General features: G+C 34.1%; 2 protein-coding genes across 17 annotated transcripts in view; one reads left to right on the top strand and one right to left on the bottom strand.

Annotated features, from left to right (window-relative positions):
• mtd (TLD domain-containing protein mustard) overlaps positions 1 to 21,672 on the bottom strand; it is a 112,754-nt gene that overhangs the window by 26,634 nt on the left and 64,448 nt on the right. For 5 of the 15 annotated variants that reach the window (XM_081996151.1, XM_081996152.1, XM_081996153.1 and 2 more), the window contains 12 exons: positions 16,314 to 16,370; positions 15,854 to 15,942; positions 10,869 to 10,939; positions 10,287 to 10,491; positions 7,137 to 7,375; positions 6,386 to 6,587; positions 5,555 to 5,762; positions 5,244 to 5,415; positions 4,899 to 5,132; positions 3,435 to 3,568; positions 1,582 to 1,905; positions 190 to 323 (listed from right to left, as the gene is read on the bottom strand). In XM_081996151.1, coding sequence (XP_081852277.1) covers positions 190 to 323; positions 1,582 to 1,905; positions 3,435 to 3,568; positions 4,899 to 5,132; positions 5,244 to 5,415; positions 5,555 to 5,762; positions 6,386 to 6,587; positions 7,137 to 7,375; positions 10,287 to 10,491; positions 10,869 to 10,939; positions 15,854 to 15,942; positions 16,314 to 16,370 — 2,069 coding nt within the window. Of the gene's footprint in view, positions 1 to 189; positions 324 to 1,581; positions 1,906 to 3,434; positions 3,569 to 4,898; positions 5,133 to 5,243; positions 5,416 to 5,554; positions 5,763 to 6,385; positions 6,588 to 7,136; positions 7,376 to 7,429; positions 7,562 to 10,286; positions 10,492 to 10,868; positions 10,940 to 11,021; positions 11,274 to 15,853; positions 15,943 to 16,313; positions 16,371 to 21,672 lie in introns of those variants that run through there. The other 10 variants (XM_081996156.1, XM_081996154.1, XM_081996149.1 and 7 more) reach the window with 7 other exon arrangements.
• The window catches only part of LOC145740594 (uncharacterized), a 216,316-nt gene that overhangs the window by 4,049 nt on the left and 190,595 nt on the right, over positions 1 to 21,672 (top strand). The gene's annotated exons all lie outside the window — the stretch shown is intronic.

The raw sequence follows: 21,672 nt of genomic DNA on the forward strand, positions 1-21,672 counted from the left end.
AAGTCCACTTACTACAAGTAGATTCAAAAATTTATTACAAAAAAATGGGCTTAACTAGCTAAAACGTCCCCACTCCACATCTTCCTAAATTAATGGTTAGTCAAATCTCCTATACTTTTAATAAATTGTAGAAATGTTCAATTAGCCACAAAACTAGTTAATGTTCAATTCAAAATTGTAAGGACTTACTGTCAAAAGACGCAAACAACTCCGGTTTATCCTCGACAGAGACCATACTTCTGTAATCCAACTTTGGAGGTGGATCCTTCTTTTTCGAGCCACTTTCAGTAGGTTGCCTTATGAAGGTGCCAACTGAGGACCTCCTATAAAAAAAACAAAATGTTCAACAGTAGAATTAGTAAATACCTAAAACAGCCCAAGCTGAGATAAAATTTGTACAGAAAATCGTAAAAGTGGTAGAAGTGTGCGTGTTTTGTGTAGTACACTAGTGGTTTATTTGGTCTAGTAAGAGAGAAAAAAATAGGGTGGACATTTTTTTGTTAAACGGTGCGTTTTTTCACAAAGTTGTCCACAAATGATTCAAACCAAAAGCAAGATATACTCTAAAATTAGAAATTATTAGAAGTTTTGATGTTATAAAAATATGCAAATTGACAACTTATTTTTTATTCTTCTTCCTGTTTGGCAAATGTAGCTTTTTCCCTCGAAATAAACAACAAATCACATCCCAGAAAAGTAAACCATCCTGACAAGTCCTTGTGAATTCTGTCAGTTGACAAGCAAACTTCAGTTTTGTTCTTAAACTGGTACTATAGTCTATTTAAAAACTAGGAGGAGTGAATGTGAATTAGGTTGGCAATAGTGATCGGATGTGATTGTTTAGTTGGCGGTATGATTTACACAGGAGAAGTCATAGAAGTTTTCTTTCGGTTTCTGATTTAGGAGTCAAACGCGTTAATGATTCAAAAGTCACGTGACCACCAAGGGATTTTCAAAATTATGGTGTCATGTGATTTTTAGATCATAACGCGTTTGAATCCGAAATCATGGATCCAAAGCAAGCGCCTATTAAAACAACGGGTGATTTGAAAAAATACCGGCTCGTCCACCATTTGAATTTTTAGTTTAGTCACTGTCAATCTGTGTTTCTTTAGCATTCTATTCAGAGTCGTTTTAACTTGTTATTGAGTGTTTTTAAACCCGTCTGGCAGTGTATTGATATAACAAAATTATAACCTCATTCACATTTAATCAACAAACTTATTCCACTTAAACTCATAAATTAAATCTAGGGATTTTGTTTGGTAATTTTTGTTTGTGTATGTCAGGCTTGTTCATTCGATTCTTCTAGTTTTTAAATAGACTATAATTGATCTGACAGAGCAATTTGATAGTTATAACGTCATAATTTCACTATGCCAAAAAGACAATTTCAAAATTAACATTGACGATATTGATTACATTTGATGATGATTCTAAATGCAACCCAACTATGGAAAAACGCACCATTTCAATAACAGACAAAGCCACGTAAACACTACAATAACGTTTTGTGTTCATGCGTGTTTTAGGTACATCAAGAGCGGCAACTACTTGGATCTAATAGACACGCACACCTACCCGACCGCGCTGACTGTGGAGCCAACGGTAGAGCCCAGGGCGCCAACCTGCGCCCCTACGGCGCCCACCGTTGATCCAACGCTGGAACTGAGCGCTCCAACTTGAGCGCCCATTTGGGCACCCATCGCGCCTACTTGCGCCCCAACGGCGCCCATGCTGCTTATTATGTTAGTGGGAAAAAAGCTGCTCGATGACGAAGCACTGTCACCGGTAAGGGGCGGGCCTCCGCTGCCCGCCGAATGCGGACCACCCGAGCCACCACTGTCTTCAGAGGGCGTTTTTGCAAACAGCCCCGTCCCGAAATCCACCAAGTGGATTGGGGAACTGTTGTTCGCATTAAGCAGCGTAAAGGAGATAAGCTTTATAATTAGTACGGGCGTGTAGGTACTATACAAGGTCAGCCATTTTCAAGACATTACTTATTTTAAATGAAGGGTGCACGGGAAAAACAAGCTAAGTCAAATTTTGAAGTTTTTGAGTACAGCAGTTTTATCTCTAAAATCATTGTTAACTGGTCACCTATAGGCATTAGAAACATAAATATTTTATTATATATAAAGCAGCATGCTTTTTTATTTAATATAATAATTACAAGGTTGTTGTTGAAGAAGATACAAAAATAGGTCTTGACTTAGCCTGTTTTTCACCAGATTTATATTATAAATATTAAATTCGTCAAACTTAAGTAGCAAACAAGGTAATTCATAAATTAAAATGTATATCAAAAAATAATTAGTTAAAACCTTGTTTTTTTTTTGTTGATAAAAAATTATTAAATTAATTAGTTACTAAAAAGGATGAAAGGTAAGTAGGTCATTCCCGTGTACGCCTTTCCTAAAATATGTTCTATTAGACAACGTAGCTCGTTTTTCTTCTGACTAAGTTTGGACCCTGTATAGCCTCGCTATTGTCTATCGGGTGAAGCGGTTTTCTCAATTTGGCCAAAAATTGACTTAGCTTGTTTTTCCCGTGCACCCTTCAAATGTCAATATTACGTTAATGTCGTTTTTTTGTTCGCTAAATTCAAACACATACATTTTCAGCCAGTCTTTATTTTATATCAGTGATGTAGGTATTCCTTATCGTTTTCAATAACCTTTTGCCATCTAGTGGGTAAATTTTCAATCCCTGATTGATAAAAATTAATTGGTTTTTCGGCAAAACATCTGCGAATGGCATTTTGGATATCATCCAAACGCAACATTCCCATGTTTTGCCACAATATGGGCAATGTTGCAGCACTAGGAATAAGAAATCCGATGGTGGATGAGGCAGCATTTCCGAGCCCAGTTCATTAATTTTTTCTAGGGTTTGCCTTGCACAGTGCAGTCTTGCATTGTCGTGTTGGAGATTGATGCCTATTCAGTTGACAATCTCTGGCCACTTTTCAGTCAAAGATTGATTAACTCGCTGTAGAGGTTTGCATTAACAGTTTGTCCAGATTTCGGAAATTCAAAACGAACAATATGGCAAAACATTTGCTCATTTAGATAATAACCAAAATGCCATTTCTAGTTATTTTGCAGAAAAACGAATTAATTTTTAACAATCAGGAATTGAAAATGTACTCACTAGATGGTAAAAGGTTAATGACAAAGATGCGGAATATACCACTGAGTAAAAATAAAGACTCGTTAAAAGTGTATGAGTTTGTATTTAGAGTAAGAAAACGATATTACTTTCCGGTCCCCCTAATAATTCATTTTAAAACCAAAATTTGAACAGTAAATACAGTGCAGTTAATCACTATTTTTAGTGCTTAGAGATACCTAATCATTGCAGAAATCCCGATAGGTCAAAAATTACTAAAACACTTCATAATCTTTTTATACTGACAGAATCATAGAACTTACCTTGAAAATACTTTAGAAAACACGGATGAGTGCTGTGCGTCCGCTGTTTGTGGTTGACTAGGAAACTTATCTTCATCCTTATCCCCGCTTAGGGTTTCCATCCAAGAAAGGGGATAAGACAGTCTTTTCATCATCTGCAATAATTAATAGTGCATTTATTACAAAAATATCTAAAATATTGAATATTTTAACAAAAACTAAATCGTTTTCCAAAGTAATGACGCTGTAAAAATGACATTTCTGATATTTAATTTGTTTTAAAAGTAAATAGATCATGTTAAACCTTGGTCATCTTTCTTAACCAGAAGCAAAGAAAAACTGAAAACAAGCGTTCTAAAAAAATTCCTCCACCGAGTAGTTACACTTTTGTAGTAAAAACTCTTTTAATCTAAATTTAAAAACATAAAGTGTTGGAGAAGTTTTAATAGTATTTTCGAGACTATTATAAAACCTGCAGGCATTAAAAACCATGTTCTTTTGATAAATTGCGGTGCGGTGCAATCCGGGTACCAGCCGATCCTTATATTATGATTATGCGATACTCGAGAGGTCCCAAAAAGAGCTTTATTCTTAAAAACAAAGACGCAGATCTCAAAAATATATATGCTCGCCAGAGGTAATACTTTGAGTCGAACAAACAACTCTCTACATGATTGACGAGGACTCGAACCAGTTATTATACGGGCGCATATTTCTATAATAGAAATACCCGTGACACCTGGGAACTCAATCCCCAATTTAAAATACCATAACGCAGATGACAATAAAAGTTCGCGTAATATAGAGTAATGATTTGACATAAATTTTAGTGCATAACAGCCTCAATATGATCGTACCAGAGTAAACAGGTCGAATCAAAAGTTAATCCCAGCATCTTCGATGTCCTAGAAGAAGTTATAGCACGGTCAGAATCCTCAAACATAGTCGCTCTCTCCGACAAGGCTCTGTTATTGGAGAAATGAAGAAAGTGGGTCTTGGTTATATTGAGATTTAATTGATTCTTATCGGACCACTACAAAATCCTATTATAAACCAATTCGGTTTTTGCAATAGCGCCTTTAGAGCTCGCATCTAAAATAAGGATATTTGTGTCGTCAGCATATGCCGTAACAAAAACATCTGCAGCGACCCCAGTAATAAAACTAAACGTATTGTTTTCTATCTTGGAGGTAAGACTGAATCAAATTGGAGCAGGTACCTCGAAAACCGTATCTATACAATTTGGCAAGCAAAATACTATGATTTACCACATCAAAATCACGAGAAAAATCCACGAAAAGACCAATAGCGGACATCCTGCTGTCCAAGGCGTTATCTAACTTAATTTTTTTTTCCATCTTTACCACATTGATTCTCTATGAATTGGTCTAATCTAACAAAGGCGAGTATTAGATAGATGTTATTAACGCACAAAAGTAACTTTGACTATACTGTCTATGTTGACATTTTTGTAAACTAACTTACCTTATTTTTCCTACTTTCAGCCTTCTCAGTATCATCTTTGGAATCGACCAAGCTGGTGGAGAATTGGGTGCCGGACGTGTCAGGGTCACTGCTCGAATCCAAGCTGAACGACACGCTATTCGTCTTCTTCCTAGCCGGGCTTTCGGTATCGCTACTCAACGAGTGGTATGTAGGAGGCAGCGGTACCGGCGGTACCCATTCCTTTGACAGCACTATATCTGCATCACTGTAGTGCTGCAAAGGCATCAGAATTACTGTGCATGTCAAACAAACTATTTATCTTTTTGTAACAGTTGTATACAGTTACCTACTATTCTAAGATATTGTATAGCGAAGAGCGCATACCTCTTTGACAGGAATCGGTGCCACAGGAACTAGAGGAGTCTCTCTAATATCGATCCCTGAATCGTGACAACTCTCTTTCATATCTGCCTCCTCGCCATTCGTTTCTTCTTCCTCGATATGATCTTCTTGCACCGAACCAGATACTACTGGCAATTCATCTGTATCAATTGACCTAAAAATCGAGCAAAAAGGTTATAATTTGTAATAATTTTTTAATCGGATTAGACCGATGTAATAGAGAAATACTATAAATAAACAAATAAAGGTACTGAATGAATTTTCGTGGATGCCAATAGATCCTTCGAACTTACTGTCTTTCACGTGAAGTCATCGGCCAATGATGATCGAGCAACGACTTTCGCCTCTCCTCCAACGTTCTGTGATCCGGTTCCGGATCGTCCAAGTTGGTGGGCGTGACCAGTTCCCGTTCGAAAGCTTTCGGGAACGCGTCGCCCTCTCGTTCTGTGCATGAACATATAGACTCAGCATCATCAGTACCGGTCACTATAAACGAGACCACTAAGCTAATATACAGTCCATGCCGCTGCCACATTTATAGATATTGTACACATTTTAATGTTACGGAAATCATACACTTTGTACAGGTTAGTTAGTTTACAAGAGATGAGGATAATCACTATTTTATAAAATGTCTGGGGTTTGTTTTCTGTGAAACATACTTGTTTTTTGTGCGAATACTGTTACTGTTAATTGATAACTTTTTTTCATACGTTGTTTAGTTTTAATTATCTTATTATAATATTGTGTAAGTTCTAACAATGATGAGGATAATAAATCCATCAACCCAAACAACCATCATGTGTGTTCAACCGACACATCTTTCATCGATATTTATTATTATTTGTTTGTAGATAACAAACCCCAGTATTAAAAGCGCATGCAATCGACCACATGTTGGTTTATCGTAATTACTTCCATTTCACTCCATGGAGCAGAATAAAATATGGAGGAGAGAATTTGAAAGCTTTGTTTTTTCGATCTAAATCTTCTACCCTTTCAGCAAGCACTACCCTTTCCATTATGCACCATACCATAGTTAAAAATATACAGAGTAGTAAAAGTGCACAACAATTACATCACATACATACCACCCAGTAACATTCAATAGGAAAGTAACTCACCTAATTCTGGAAACGTCTCGTCCTTAACCAAAGATGACTCAGCTTCTTTCTCTCCTTTGGGATAGTAAATTTCCGCTTTTTCGCTAACCGTAGTTTCCATATGGCTCACCCGCATGTGGGCAATGTCGTTGTAAATGGCCACGTTGACCACAAATTCCATTGGGGCTATCACTCCGTACGCCTCTGGTCCCTTCTCAATTACCTATAAAAAAAAGACATTCAATTGGAGTGTAGCAGCAGATATGAGCAGTAACGTAGGTACTTTATTGATTGTTACTTTTTTAGTTTCGGTTTAGCAAAGTAATGCTTTTTCACTAAAAAGTAATGAATTTGATTTTTCATCTTGTGTTAAAACTCCTTTAATGGTCAATTGCATTCAGTTCATCAAGCTAAGTTAGAATTTAAATATGATAGTTTAAGTGTCAAATGTTGGTCAAACACAAACTTAGCTTAAAAATATGTTGGTGCAATCGATCATAACTAACTGATTGTCATTAATTTATTTGACGTCTGGAATGTCAATAAAAATCCTGCATGTTTTATGCTTCCTTAACCTAATTGAAGAGTAAACAAAAATTACCGGACAAATGTAAACTCTTTACCTGATCAGCTGGTATTTGTTTGCACTAACAAAACACACTGATACAGATCATAGATTAAACCAATCAATTATACCTGTTTTTCACTTAAGTATCGAACTTGAGTTGTTCGTTTAATACTACATTGTGTAATGAAAAAAAAACAAGCTTACCAGAGGATCAGACACATTAGGATCGAACATCACAGCATTGGGGGTAACTAACAGCACACCACTGACAACTCCTTCGCCATCGGTGATGTGCCTCACGTTGATTTTAAGGAACCGTTCTCTAAACACCGAGGTGGGTTCCTCTTCTGTTTCGATCGACGAGCTTTGGTTGCACGAGGGCGTTTTGACTCGTTCCACATGGCCGGGTTTCGGGCTGACCGGTCGCAGGTTGTCCAGTAACTCTGGAAAAACCACCAACAATCAGAAAGAAGACCCTATAAGATCACCAAACATACTCGAAACGTTAAATAAATCAAATATGGAGGAAATGCTTATCATTTTTAGGATAACAATGACCGTTTATGCGGTTGAAAACCGACTGTCGATTACCGGTTGCCGGTTCTACCTCGAACCGGAGTAAAACGCAAACTTTGATAAGATTAACTTTTGGTGCAATTGTGATAGGTTCGGCAAATTCTACTTATATTCCTTGATGTGTATTCTGTTCAGTGCATTGTTTTATGGCACAACATAAGATTTTATGTTGTACATTTTTAGTTTTATGCTAATCAATTTGTTTACTTAGAATTACTGGTAACCCTAAAGGGCCTAAATCCAATTAACATTTCTTTTAAAATGAAAATATTCCCCGACGTTTTCAGTAAATTCCTCATACAGGTATGGAAATTTGAAAATTATTCCTACATACATATTAGAAAACCTGTGGTAAGATGAGAGCCATTTGAAATCAATGAGTTTGAGTAGTTAGACAAAGATTGGCAAGCAACCTCGTATGCAACCTGTAACAGTCTGTCAAAACGACGAGGTGACGTTATGCGACAGTTGGTTGCATGACTACTTAATTTTTGGTAATAACTCTAACTGGTGTGTTGTCAACTGTCCAATTACCTCACACCCCTTTTCGACGAAAACATGTCACTTACAAAGTTTGGCGTCATCTTTAACTAGCTCAGTCAATTTTAATGGTTTTTCTTTCCTTATCACCTCGTCTTGAATAGTTTTTAAATTTTCCGCATTTTTCCTGCGTATCACAAACAACGCCACCAACAGATACGATGAGTATGACAGGATCAAGTATTTACCAAAGAGCTGTATTTTAGAAAGTTTTAACCTTATTTTAAGTCAAACCAGTAACTGTACATTAAGTATCAAGAATAGTAAGAATGCGTTATTTTGAAATATTCAGAGATATACATGTCCCATATTCCACCCACCAAACTAATCAGACTTCTGTCATATTATTTATTGGCACGCCACATTACTGTTATTCTTTATGCAACAAGTAGAACAGACCTGACAAAAGTAAATAAATCCATTTTTTACTAACTAAATTTACTTGAATGAAATTAATACTTGTGGATTATTTTGAAAACCTATTAAATCCAAGTCAAGTAAAGCACGCAAAAGTGAATTTGGATTTCTAAAACAATAAATGATAATGGTAATATTGTATGTAATTACCATTAATGGTAAATACATAAACACAAGTAAACGTGAAGAGAACAAAACTGAGACTGGAAGCATCTGATTTGACTTTTCACTATTAGTTTGCTTAAATAATGTTAACATTTATGAAAAGAACTTATTGATTGTATCCTAAATCAACTGCAATTTTTTTTTGATACACTAAAAATGATGGAATTGTTTTTGATTTTTGTCTCTAAGTTAAAATTACTTTAAATTTGATCCACTTTTGTTTGATTGCTTAAATAGTGACTGATAACTTTTGATATTGTCTTGAAAATAAGGATTTCTTTTCAAGAAAATAAAGAAAATTTATTTATTTAATTTATAGAAAAGGTACATTTTTGTAGGGATGTCAAGTGTTTACCATTATAATTAGTTTTAGTAGGATTGTATGTAGTTATTAAGAAAATTAACAGTATTACTTGATGAACTTCAAAGGAGGTGAAAAAGGTGGTACGTAGAGGCAGAAGGTGGGAAAAAAGGTTTTTTTTTTTGTTTTTGGTTGTTGATTGTCAAAAGAGACTTTTAATGAGAGCTGGAAAGTCAGTTTTCTAAAAAATTCGAGCAAAAATCAGACTAATGAAGATCAGGGGATCTTAGAAAGCTGTTTCCTTCCGGAACGGAAGTTACTGAGTGTAATACCGAGTGCTACCAGCAATTGTACCGTCTAGTCCACGTTATGACATGGAGCAGATTGTGATAGAGGACCTATTCCAGAAGTGGTTAAATCGATAACCGAGGAGGCCTCCCGGCTGTTACCGAGATACAGCCTTTGCAGTTAAAAATCCACCTCAACGGAAAAGAAGAAGATTGGTCAACCGACGGTTTATTTTGGACAATTTGGACTCTTTGACGAAGAGTATTAGTTGTAAGTAGTTTGCAATTTTTTGTATTAAAGATATTTGTAGTTTCAATGATATATTTAGAAGCAGGATTTTTAGGTAGAAAGTAAGTTAGATAGGTTTAGTTATTTACCTTAAAAATAACTTGGCATCCCTATATTAGAATTTTTATTCAAGCTTATTTATTTAAATTTTCTTTATTTACTAGAATATTAGAATGAATGGTCAGGGTGAATCTGATGCCAGTTATGACGATATTATCATGGAACTAGGAGGTGAGGGAGATTTGAGTAAATCTCATCTTCAGGATGATAATAATCATGACAATATCTTCAAGAATTAGAGTCAAAAAAAAAAGAGAGAAAAAACACTTTTTTGTAAAAATTGTATCATTAACAAAATAAGTTCAGGAAGAAATATTTCCAAAAGTGTTAAATAAATAAAAAGGTGTTCATAAGGCTTGTTAAACCAGAAAAAAGTCTGAAATAATCAATAATCTTAATATTGGAGTGACGAGTCTCCAAACTATCTAAATTGTGTTCAAAATGTCTTGATTTTGATTGAAAATAATTGACCACTTATTTTTTTCTCCCAGAAATAAGTACTTACGGTAAATTCAGGAGAAATACTCCTTAATAAGTATGCTTTTAATAGAAATATACTAAATAATAGATATCTTGTACTATTATTTAATGTAAATAATTGTTCTAATCTCTATTTGGTACCTCTTCGAACATATTCAAGATATGTTTGATTTGAGACGTCCAGTTTCATTTAAATTGTCTTTTTAGAAATATCATAAACAAGCAATTATGCAACTTACCTTTCTCATCAGGTGGTAAGTCGTCGTGTTGATCCTCGACCGGTGTTGATCCTTCCGAATCGTTTTCGATCGGTTCCCGAAGTGGTACGTACAATTGCTGCCCTGGAAATATGTAAGGGGTGGCCAAACGATTTAGTTTGGTCAATTCCGAAGGGGTGGTATCAAATCGTGCAGCTACCGATGTTAGTGTATCTCTATCAACAACCTAAATCGCAAAAAAAGTATAAAAATCACGTGAATACGTTCACTTGGATACTAAGTAAAAGCACAAATTATGACGGAGCAAGTATAATAAAAAATCGTAAAGATAACTGAAAGTTGTTAGAAGAATTAGCAAAAAAGGTGGAAAATATTTACTTAAATGGCTATTAACAAGCCGCACGTTAGTTATCAATATGAATTAGTGTTAAAATCAAAACTAATCACTTAACAGAACAACCACACCGCAGCGGATGAATGAACAACTACAGCATAAATGTTTTTACAGGCTTTAAAGTGAATACCATAACAATATTATCTTTAGCAAACATTTATCGCAAGTCAAATATTTCAAAAATGTTTGAAACATAGAATGCCACTTACCGTGTAGGTTGTGGTATTCTCTGGGGGCCCGCTCCTCCTACCCGACAAACTATTAGTGGACCCATCGAGATCTGCAAACCCAAATAACCCATGATCAACATAACAATAAACAAGATCACACTATACATTTAGCGCAATAGTTATGATTATCACCTGAAAACTCGAACGCATTATAATAAATGACGACGAATGTGTCAAAATCGCCGCTACGATCTATAAAAGCACATGAACGAGGCTGGCAGGTATCGAAGTAGTTCTCCACAAATTCCATATTCGTGCATGATTCATGCCGTTTCAAATATACACGGTGATTCAAACATTTACGAATTGGTCATGTGCATTTGTAACAACGCATTGTTGTGGCGTAGTCGAGTGTCAACACGAGACTTGAGTGAACGCGGCGCACTAGACTCGACAACGACAATGCGCAATGTTTCTATAATGTTAATTAATAATTCAATCACTCGTCCTCGTCAGAGATAGTGACGTATCTTATCTCTAGGTTAATCCAATTATACGCAGAGATAATGTACCGTTTCGGTTGAGTAATTTTTCAGTGACTGCCTTCGCCTATTTGCCAATATTTTTTCTTTCTGATTGGAGTGCTAACAATTGCACATCCATTCATACACCTAATTGCATTGAAATGGTTTTAGTCTGATAGAACAAATTGGGCAGTTGTTTTATGGTTAAAATCTGGTTTTTCATATATAACTTCGGCCAGAGTCCACTGTGTCTGTTAGTGAGTTCGTTAAACTTACTTTTAGTCACACCAGCAAATTTACATCCCTAAAAAATTGGTAAAATTGATTCACAGCACTAAACATAGCAGTCTAATTTCACTAGTTTGTTTGATTCACACATAGTTATGACTGTATTCAGTTTGTATAATTTACAGGTCAAGGACAAGGTGAACAACATTCTGCTAGTTATCTCACAATACAACTTATTCTTTTATCTATTTTATTATTAAATTTATTCATAGTATTCAATAATAGCTAAAACATATTTCATTGTCGTCCCGAAGCTTTTTCAAGAAACCTCTTTTGATGTTTGTTTATTACTTAAGGACTTAAGTGAATAAAATCTGTGGCAATTGTGACCCAGATTAATAAATCTTCAAACTAACTAAAAATTAGAGTTAAAAAAAGTAATTTTAAGTAAATGGGTCAAAAAATACCTGTATATTCACACAAAGCATCTACACCATTTACACATGTAGTTTAGAAAATATCACTTGGATTTTAAAAATATAAGTTGGATTTCAGAATCTATAACTTGTATTTCATTATCGTAAATTTGGTTTTAGAAAACGTAAGTTGTATTTCAGATTTATCACTTGTATTTCAGAAAAGCTCACTTGTATTTAAGAACGCGTTATTTCAACTTCAGATTTTTTTGTGTTTCTATGTGGTTATTAGTTCATTGTTTTTTTTTAATATCACTTTAAGCAAAAAAACCCGCCCATCGGGAGTATTAATTTATATAAAATATACAGGGTGTCCCATAACTATATGACAATCTCTCGGGGGCATACAGGGGAGGTCAAAATAATACGATTTGTTCATATAATTAATTTTTTTTAAAGTCACTCCTAAGGGAAATATCGAGCCCCAATAAACTGCCTTCCAATTAACGATTTTGGCCGTAACTTTTGAAACACTTTGTATATTGTAATGAATATTGGGTTTAATGTTTTATCGAAAAAGACCTTCTATTTGACATGAAAACCAGGTATCTCGTCTTCGAAAGGCCGGAACTAAGACACAATTTGCTTAAACTTTGACAGCTGTTATTATTTTCAGCTGCAAACGCCATTAATGGATACTCTTATTTTTATCGAAAAATTGTACTCTTCTTTTATTTCGATAAAATAAACGGTTTTCGAGATAAATCGATTTTTCATTGAACTGCTTAAACCACAATATACTTTTTTTACTTATTTACTTTTTTTTTATTAACTTTTTTTGCTCCACTTTAATTTTCCAAATTACAAATGACCATGTCTAAAATCCAACTGCTCTTTTCTATGCTACAAGTGACTAATCTGAAATACAAATTCCAATTTCGAAAATCAAAGTTATTATTCTAAAATTGAAAGTACCTTTTCTGAAATACAAGTGATATTTTTCAAATCCATCTTATGGTTTCTAAAATTCAACTGACGCTTTCTAAACTACATGTGTAAATGGTGTAGAATTAAGAAGTTGGGTAAACTCGGCCTTACTGTTCGATGTTGTCAGAATATCCAGCCTTTGATGAACTATAAGCAATCTGAATGTTTTGTGCAAATCCTTGTAACTGTTTTACTAACAACTATCCTCTTCACACTTGCAATTTTATAATTTCATTTAAATAATCAATCTTACAACAGCCAAATATTCTAAGATAGTAGGTTTCAAAGGCAAAGTTTGTTGTCGGAGATGGTGGATGTAGCACCCATTACACTACGTAACAAAATTTGGTACAATCGACAAAACGTATTTTTTTAGGTTTCTTGTATCCCAAATAGTGGCAAACGGCTATTGAGAGCTCAGGAAAATCGGAAAAACGCACTTTTTGAGTTTTTGCCAAAATTTGCTTTATATTTTAGCAGTGAGCAGACATTTCCGGGTTCTAGGATGGTCAGAGGATCTCAAAAAAAGCTAACCTACGATTTTGGTTGGATTTCCTAACACATAATCTACTTAAATTAGGCCATTATAAGCCAATTTTCACCTATTTCAAGGATTATTTCGATTTTTTTATCGGGACTAGACAAAAGGACGAAAGAAAATATGCTTGGCTAAAATATTAAAAACTATCGTAAATTTAGCTAAAAACATGGAGTTTTACGATTTTAACCAATTTTGGAATTTTTGCTATTACAAAATTCGATGTTGCCTATTTTCAATAACTATTAGTTTTCATCAACAAAAGGAGAAATGAGAAATAAAAAAGAAATTGCCCCACAGAACCACTAATAATATTACATTTACAGGCAGTATATTAAGTAAGTTGATGCAGTGAACTATCAACCGTCCGTTTTTTTACTTAAATCAAAAATTTGCAATTTCCTTGTAGATTTTACGTTTGATGAGTGTTATTCATTAACCTGTATTGTTTTTACTCTTGAAAACTTGGCAACATCGCAATTTGTTATAACAAAAATCGACATAAATCGTATGTGCATGTTTTTAGCTGAATTTACGATAGTTTTTGATATTTTAGACAAGCCCATTGGTGTCAGGAACATTTTTTCTATTTACTATGAACCTTCCTCCTCCCTTTCGTCCAGGCCCGGTCAAAAAATAAAATTATTAAGATCTTAAAAAAATCTCGAAAAAACGCTTACGTTGGGTAAAAATTGGCCTAAAATTAATACTAATTTAAGTAGGTTATGGGTTAGGCAACCCTACTAAAATGTTGGGTTAACTTCTTTTAAAGTCTCCTGACCTCTCTAGAACCTCACATTGACCAGAACACCGAAACTTTCTTCTCCTCGCTAAAATATGGGGCAAAAACTTAAAAGTGCCATTTTCCAATTTTCCGAAAGCTCCCAATGGCCCCTTTCCACTATTCAGGACCCCAGAAACCCAAAAGAACACTTTTAGTCGTTGGAACCAAACATGACCTAAATTTTGTTACACAGTGTTATCATTTATTAGCAGATTTACTGATTATTTGAAAATTATGGAAAAATGTACTTTTTTGGACACAAAAAGAACTTATTGCGGTGTATTGGAACAACTGAAACAGTCGTGTAACTACTACTGGATAAACAGCCACTTTAGAGCAGAAAACATAAAAAATATCTGTTACAAGTGTAAGAGAACCATAAAATGACAACAAAAACTAGTATTTATCATTTGTATCCTTTAACAGCTGACAAATAGCTTAGAAAAAAAAATGTACCCATTAAATTTCAGGAGGAAAACCTCAACAACCACCAGTTGGTGTGATTAATGTCAAACGTCAAGTCCAGCGTTTTCTTCGGTTCGTTGGCGTACATTTAACATTGAAACAATAATTCCAATTTGACTTCAAAGTGCACTTCGAAGTGCGTCAAGCTGCTTGGCAGATGCAAGCAAAATGACCAATTAGTTTACTACAATTTGAAGTTTCCAAGGATTTTTGTCTTTTTAACATAAAATTTGTATTAGATTAACTAGCTATTACGTATACGACGACCATCACACTTAATTAAATGATAATGTATTTACATGTATCTAACCTAAAATTTTACAGATTTACCACGTCATTGTAAATAGTAAATAGAGAACTGTCAAATTTGAAGTGGACTTGGAAGTGATTGTAAATGTAGCTTAAGTGTCTGTTCGCAGAGAGAATCTCCAACTAGTAATCAGAGAAGTAGATACGTCCATTGGCCACAAGTCAGGAAACGTCATAGTCACGTGAGCATTCAACCAATGAAACTTGACATTTTTACGGTTTCTGAGTTGGAAACCAGTCAAGGATTGCCTCTGCGAATAGACCTATGGACGCATTTTTCGACGGAACACCAAAAAGCAGATATGGACTTGTCGACGGGATTGGTCCAAAATCAGATGGTTGACATATTTGACAGTTCCGTTGTTTTTCCGTGAAAAGTTTAGTTATCCCAACTTTTTAACGACACAACAGAAAATGAAAAACAAAATACCAAAATGTTAAAAACGTTGTAGTTACAAGGACAATGTAAAGTTAGTTGTGTTTGGGGTTTTCATTTTCTGTTTTGTAGTGACAATAAAATTTAAAAATGATCAAGAAAAAAAATAAAATGGTGTATTCACACTACATTCACAAATTAACCTCACATCAGAAACTAATAAAATAATGCTGACTCTAGTAAAACGCTTAGGTTTTGTTTCTGATACTAAGCCATTAATGCAATGCCGTAGAGACGTTATTACAGGCTTGAAATTAAGTCATGAATGACGTGTACGCAAATTTGGATGGCGTTAGCTGTAGTTTTAAATTAAAAGTATAAGTGTTTGATTACTTACCCCTGCTCAGTCCCCTATCGACAGCATTTCGCAAAACGGCGAGGTCAAAGGGTGAAGATATGCCGTGGTCGACACTTCTGCTTTTACTCCTAAAAAATACACACAAAAATTAGAATATTTGCAAACTTATTGTTTGAATTTTTAATCAAGAAAAATAACGTTGTGCTCGTTCACCAACTAGTCGAGGCGCAGCATAAATCCGGATTTGATTCGACCCTTTATTAAGATCCTGTTAATTAATTGATACAACAATAACAGGCAAACAAACGGCTTGATTACTTTTCTTATCTGCAAGCAGCTGCAAGGTTGCACGTCACCTACTACTGACTTGATCAGAAAAACAATAATTATTACGTAATGCAGAAAAGTTGCATGGAAACTTCCACCCTATGCGTTAGTAGTAGAATAATCAATCCCTTGTTTGGCAAAATACCAATTTATGATGCAAATGACAACTCACCTGGTGATCGGTAGATCCTTGGGTAGTTTAGTGATATCCTGCGAGGCCCTGCGTGACCTATGAATGAAAGCAAAACAAAAGTGATATGACAAATCATGCAAAGCAAAACTGAAGAAATGGTCAAAAAAATCGTGCATTAAAACATAAAGTCATGTACCGGATGAATATGCAGTCATGCAGTTTACTGTAACGTGTTTATTGTGATTTACGAATGCATGTGAATTTTCATAATCGTATACTTTCATTAAATGAAACACGGTGAAATAAACGCTAAACGCTTTATCGGTATAGTTACGTAAGAAGAACTTTCATGCATTTATCTTGATTATGGTTTCAACAGGTAACAAGTTTTCTAGATTAATTAGATGGAGTTTTGTTAGGCTGCTTCAATTTTCCTACGGTAAATATTTAATGTTGTAATAGTGTAATTCAAGTGTCATTAACCTTGCCCGGGTAATTACTCCACTTTTAAAAAAAGTGAGGCAAGTTATAAAACTGCTTTTTACCTAATTAAGTGCGCAAAGTTGGTTTTGTCTGCACGATGATTAGATCTACTAAAAGTAGAAAAAGACTATTATAGATTACTGATTATTGATGCACACAAATATCGCATTCTACTCTTGTTTAACAATGCAGTTGCACTGTGACATAATATTGCCGTTGTAAAAATCTTATTTCCCTCACGCAACAAACCCAAAATGCTCTCATAACATTTGAAATTTTCACTCACAAAATTCTCGCTTGAAAAGTACGACCTGAATAAGTTTTCTTTTTAAGTTTGTAATCAATTCAAGTTCTCATTGCAGTTTTGGAAAACTTGTTTTGTAAAATTTTTACTGTTTTAGATTTAGACAACAAAAATCCAAGCTGGCAATCCTTCGATTTTTCACTTAAATCACAACTTTTTGAAGTATGTGAAATCAAATAGTCGAAATTCTCACAAAATCCTCACAAGTAAATACCGCTCGGATTCCGCTCTCTTAACGAAATTTTGCTCCTAAAATGGAGCGTTTACGCTCGAATCGGCAGCAAAAGTTTAGTGCAAAACCGATGTATCTGTATCCTGCTCTATCAAATGTTATTAAAACATTATAGTAATACACTGGTTTTGCACTAAACAAACCAACCGAAAAAGTGTGACAACCATTGTATTTAGGCACTTCAAGAAAATAGTTGAGATGATGTTTACGTAGGACAACCCATTTTTTGGTTGTCCTACGTAAACTTGTACGTAACCCCCACCAAAATTTGTCGAAGCATAGGTTTGTCTATAAAGATCTCACTTAAATTGCAAGTAGTAACTATGTTTTAATCAAAAAGCTCTGAAACTGAGCAAAACAATGACGATTCTAACCTACTTTTTGTCTTAGGTCTCCTATTAAGGACTAGCTGATACATAACCGAGGTAGGACAACTTCGGTTCGAATTCGTATGTGTTTGTTCAGGCTTGAAAGTAGTTTGATTTAAAAATTAGTTATTACTACTAAAAATTAGTTGAGTTTAAGTGAGACTTATATTGACAATGCCTTCTTTCTCTGTAGTAATTGATTTTTTTAAATGTGGGATAATGTTAGATTTTTTCAAAATCCAATAGCTCTGAACTTCAAGAACAAGATTTTTCTAAAGAACTTTTCTCCATAAGAAAGAAGTGGTAGATTCTTCCTTTAAAAAGAGAGATTTGACGGAAACTAAATTGAAATTCACTCAAGTATGTTGAAAACATTGCATAACAGGTAATTCAATTTTAATTAGTACCACTTTGTTAAGTTAAACTTTAACTATTGACTATTAATTTTAATAATTTATTAATAATTTATTTTATTAATAATTGTTAATAATTTTAATTCTTTAATTTTTAACTATTGACCAATAAACAATAATAGATTGCTTTATAAGGAAGGATGTAATAGTGTGTCCTGTTGTCACTTTGTGCATTGTTACTTGCCTATAGCATAATAATATCCATATGAAAATATAGAAGGTTTAACACAAAAAAAAACAGCTTAATAAAATAAGCTAATACATTTTAGTTTTAATTAAATCACAGACAATAAGAGGATGTTTGGCTTTAAATTATAGAAGAATAATTGTGATAACTATAGTCAATAATTAATTACCACTAATTCTTTTTGATGCTCTTGGCAACGTTGTATCGTCCCTCCTAAAGCACGCAACCCCCCCACTATTGTGGCGTTTTCCAACTTATGTATGTGTATCTTTCTTTATCAAACGTCAATTAAAACAGTACAGCAATATTCTCGTGTTGAACCTAACCCTACCACCAGGAATGTGAAATTTCCGGAAAATTAAATTTGTGGAAATTTTTCCAGAAAATGTTCGGTAATTTTCCGGAAAAATTGGAAAATATGAAAATTCAAAAATAATTCGTTTTTGTACTATTAACTTGAAGGCATTTAGGCAGTTGAGGTTAATTTTGAAAATAATAAATTTATACTTGAAATTTCTTGTACCAAAAAAGTGTATAGAAGGTTAAAGTTGTATCCCATCGAGGTGCATCTGTGGTAAAAAATTAGACCTCTAACCTGAAACGTTCCTGAGATATTGAGCAAAAACTGCAAAAAACAAGAGTCAACTTTGACGCGCTCTAGCGGCTAAACGGGACAACGTAGTGGTGCCCGCTCAACGTCACGTGATAGCCCCGTTCATTAGCATTCTTTTGTTATACGGTGTGTTTATACAGGGTGTGGCAAATAAGCGAGTTATGGACGATTTTCTGGAAAAGTACACAAAAATTTCGCTCAAATTGGGAATTTCTGTTTTCGACGAGGGTGGTCAAAGTAAGGCTGCTAGAGCAAAAACAATTGAATATCGATACAAACATTTTACATCAAGTAGGCCTAGAATTTGACGTAGATTCCAAAAATCAAATAAAAAATTATAAGTTTGGTTTTTTGGTAAAGTTTGGGACACCCTGTATACTGATGGATTATCTAGGAATAAAGTATATGCAAATATCTACAAGAATCATATTTGGTATTTTTTTTTATAAAATGAAAATTAAACAAGTTACAAGGATGTTAAAAGTTCATTGAATCACCCTGTAAACTACTCCATTATATTGTCAATAACTCGGTTATTCTGACAATTATAGGGTGGTTCAATATACCAATTTGTAGCCCATGAAATTCTCTTTTGGCCACCCTGTATAGCGTTTATTTATTTATATACATTTTTTTATTAACCTAACCTTGTCTTAAAAATATCCATTCTTTTTAAGATTTGTTTTTTCTTTTTTTCTGTGTGCCTAAATTAAAAATTATAAGGGATGCTAGGGTGATTCAGGTAAAAAAAAAGGTAGAGAATTGTCAATTGTAGACTTGAGATTGATGTCATTACTTTAGAATACGATTTAGTCGCGAATTTTGAGCTGAAAACCGAAGAAAAACGCGGAAACGATAATACGGTTGACGAGTTATCGCGTGGTGAATTTGGTTTTTCTTCCCTGCTTGCTTTTTTTGGACAATACTTTGGCTGTGCCCTAATCCTAAACCAGTGCTGGCGTCAAATGAGAAGTTTTGGACGATCGGTTTGAGGTGAACAGGATAGGCCGAGATCTGAAGTACTACACACTGGTACACGACGATACCGACAGTGGGGCCAAAGAAAGCAGATGAGGAGAGGTCCGTCATTGTGACTGACACATAGGAGGGACTCTTTCAATTTAAACAGTGAACCTGAGCCTAAATTAACAATTTCAGAGACTGTAAGTAGTAGATAAGTTGTTTAATCTATTTAGGGATTGTTGGACAGGATGTAAATTTAATTACAGTAGTGATTATTGATTTCCAAACAGTCGCCTGTGTTAGAAATCAGATAGTAAATTAAGTTAGATTCGCGGTAGGAAATTATAGTTAGGTTTAGTTATTTCCCCTTGGAAAAATAACTTGGCATCCCTTTGGGTTATAAAGATCAGTTTTTTGTAAATTCTTTTTGATTTTCATTTTTCTTCAATTTAACTTAAATCAAAGAATGGATAAAAATCAAGAAAATCACTCTCGAGAAAGTTTAGATGATATAATTATGCGAATAGATAAAAGTCCAACGGTTCAGGAACGGAGACCTTCGGAACGACCTAGTCCCGAGAGTGATTTTCTTAACAACCTAACCTAAAACGTCGAATAAGTGAGTTATTTACTGTTAAAACTGAGTTGTTTGATTTTGACAGTTTTTACTGTGACAGCCCATAACTCTGTTATTTTGACAGTTACAGGGTGGTTCAATATACCAATTTGTAGCCCTTGCAATTATCTTTTGATCACTCTGTATACCATATATAGTAGAAATGTCACGCTACCGAAAGATTAAAGCCTGGATTAAAGCTTTTATATCAGGAATGTTTTGTCCAGGGATACTTTTATAAAAAAATTATTTTTTTTCAAAATTCATATTATTTTGAAAAGTGTTGAGGTTAGGTAAACAACATTTTTCAGAAAGTTTTCGGTAATTTTCCGGAAAAAATTGGAAAATCTGAAAATTCAAAAATAATTCGTTTTTTAATTACAATAATTGTACAACAATTCAATATCAATTCAAATAAAGTTGAATGTACTTTTAATCATTTAAGCCGAGCATAATTTAAGTGTGGGTCAGACTGTGACAATACAGGTGAAAAAAGTCACAATCTAAACCACACTTAATTTAAGCCATGCTTAAAGTACGAAAGTGCAACTGGCGGTTAAATGTCTTAAATTATCTTATTAGAATGCATAATAAGTTTAATAATAACAATGACAAGTTTGACAGTTGCTTTCCCTATCAAGGAATCTCTGCCTACCAACTACAAATACAAAAAAGTCAAAATAAAAGTCGGGGATTGGTTTGATTATTACATCCAATAGCAACGCTCATAGTTAACTGTGTCACACCTACCCGCCATATAATTAATTTAAAATCAGGAAATGTAAAGTTTCGTAAAAAGTTTTATTTTTGGTTGAAATTTGAAAAGTATTATAGTTTTGCTCTTATACCAAATGATAAACATTTTTTTTTATTTGTGGAAGTTTTATTTTTATTATTGCCGTTAAATGTTAATTTACTTGAATTAACTTCTAAGTACTATCAGTCTTATCAATTTACACAACAAAAATGACTGTGCAAGAAGCCTATTTGGATCAATGTCACATCATTAAAAAAGGCTAAACCCATAAAACAATCGCAAAATGCTACACCCTGTACAAAACTAATTAGCCAAGTAATAATTATAATTAAATTCCATTATCGAATCAAAATGTAAACAAGTTAATTATTTAACAATAATAAATTCCACATGGGCTGGTCAATACCCCAGCCACTCTTTAACTGATAATCCCACATAATTATTCCGAAACTGAATGAGTTT

Source organism: Ips typographus, linkage group LG2 (genome assembly GCF_016097725.1).
Source record: "Ips typographus isolate SLU linkage group LG2, UJ_Ityp_2.0, whole genome shotgun sequence".
NCBI classification, from domain to species: Eukaryota; Metazoa; Arthropoda; class Insecta; order Coleoptera; family Curculionidae; genus Ips; species Ips typographus.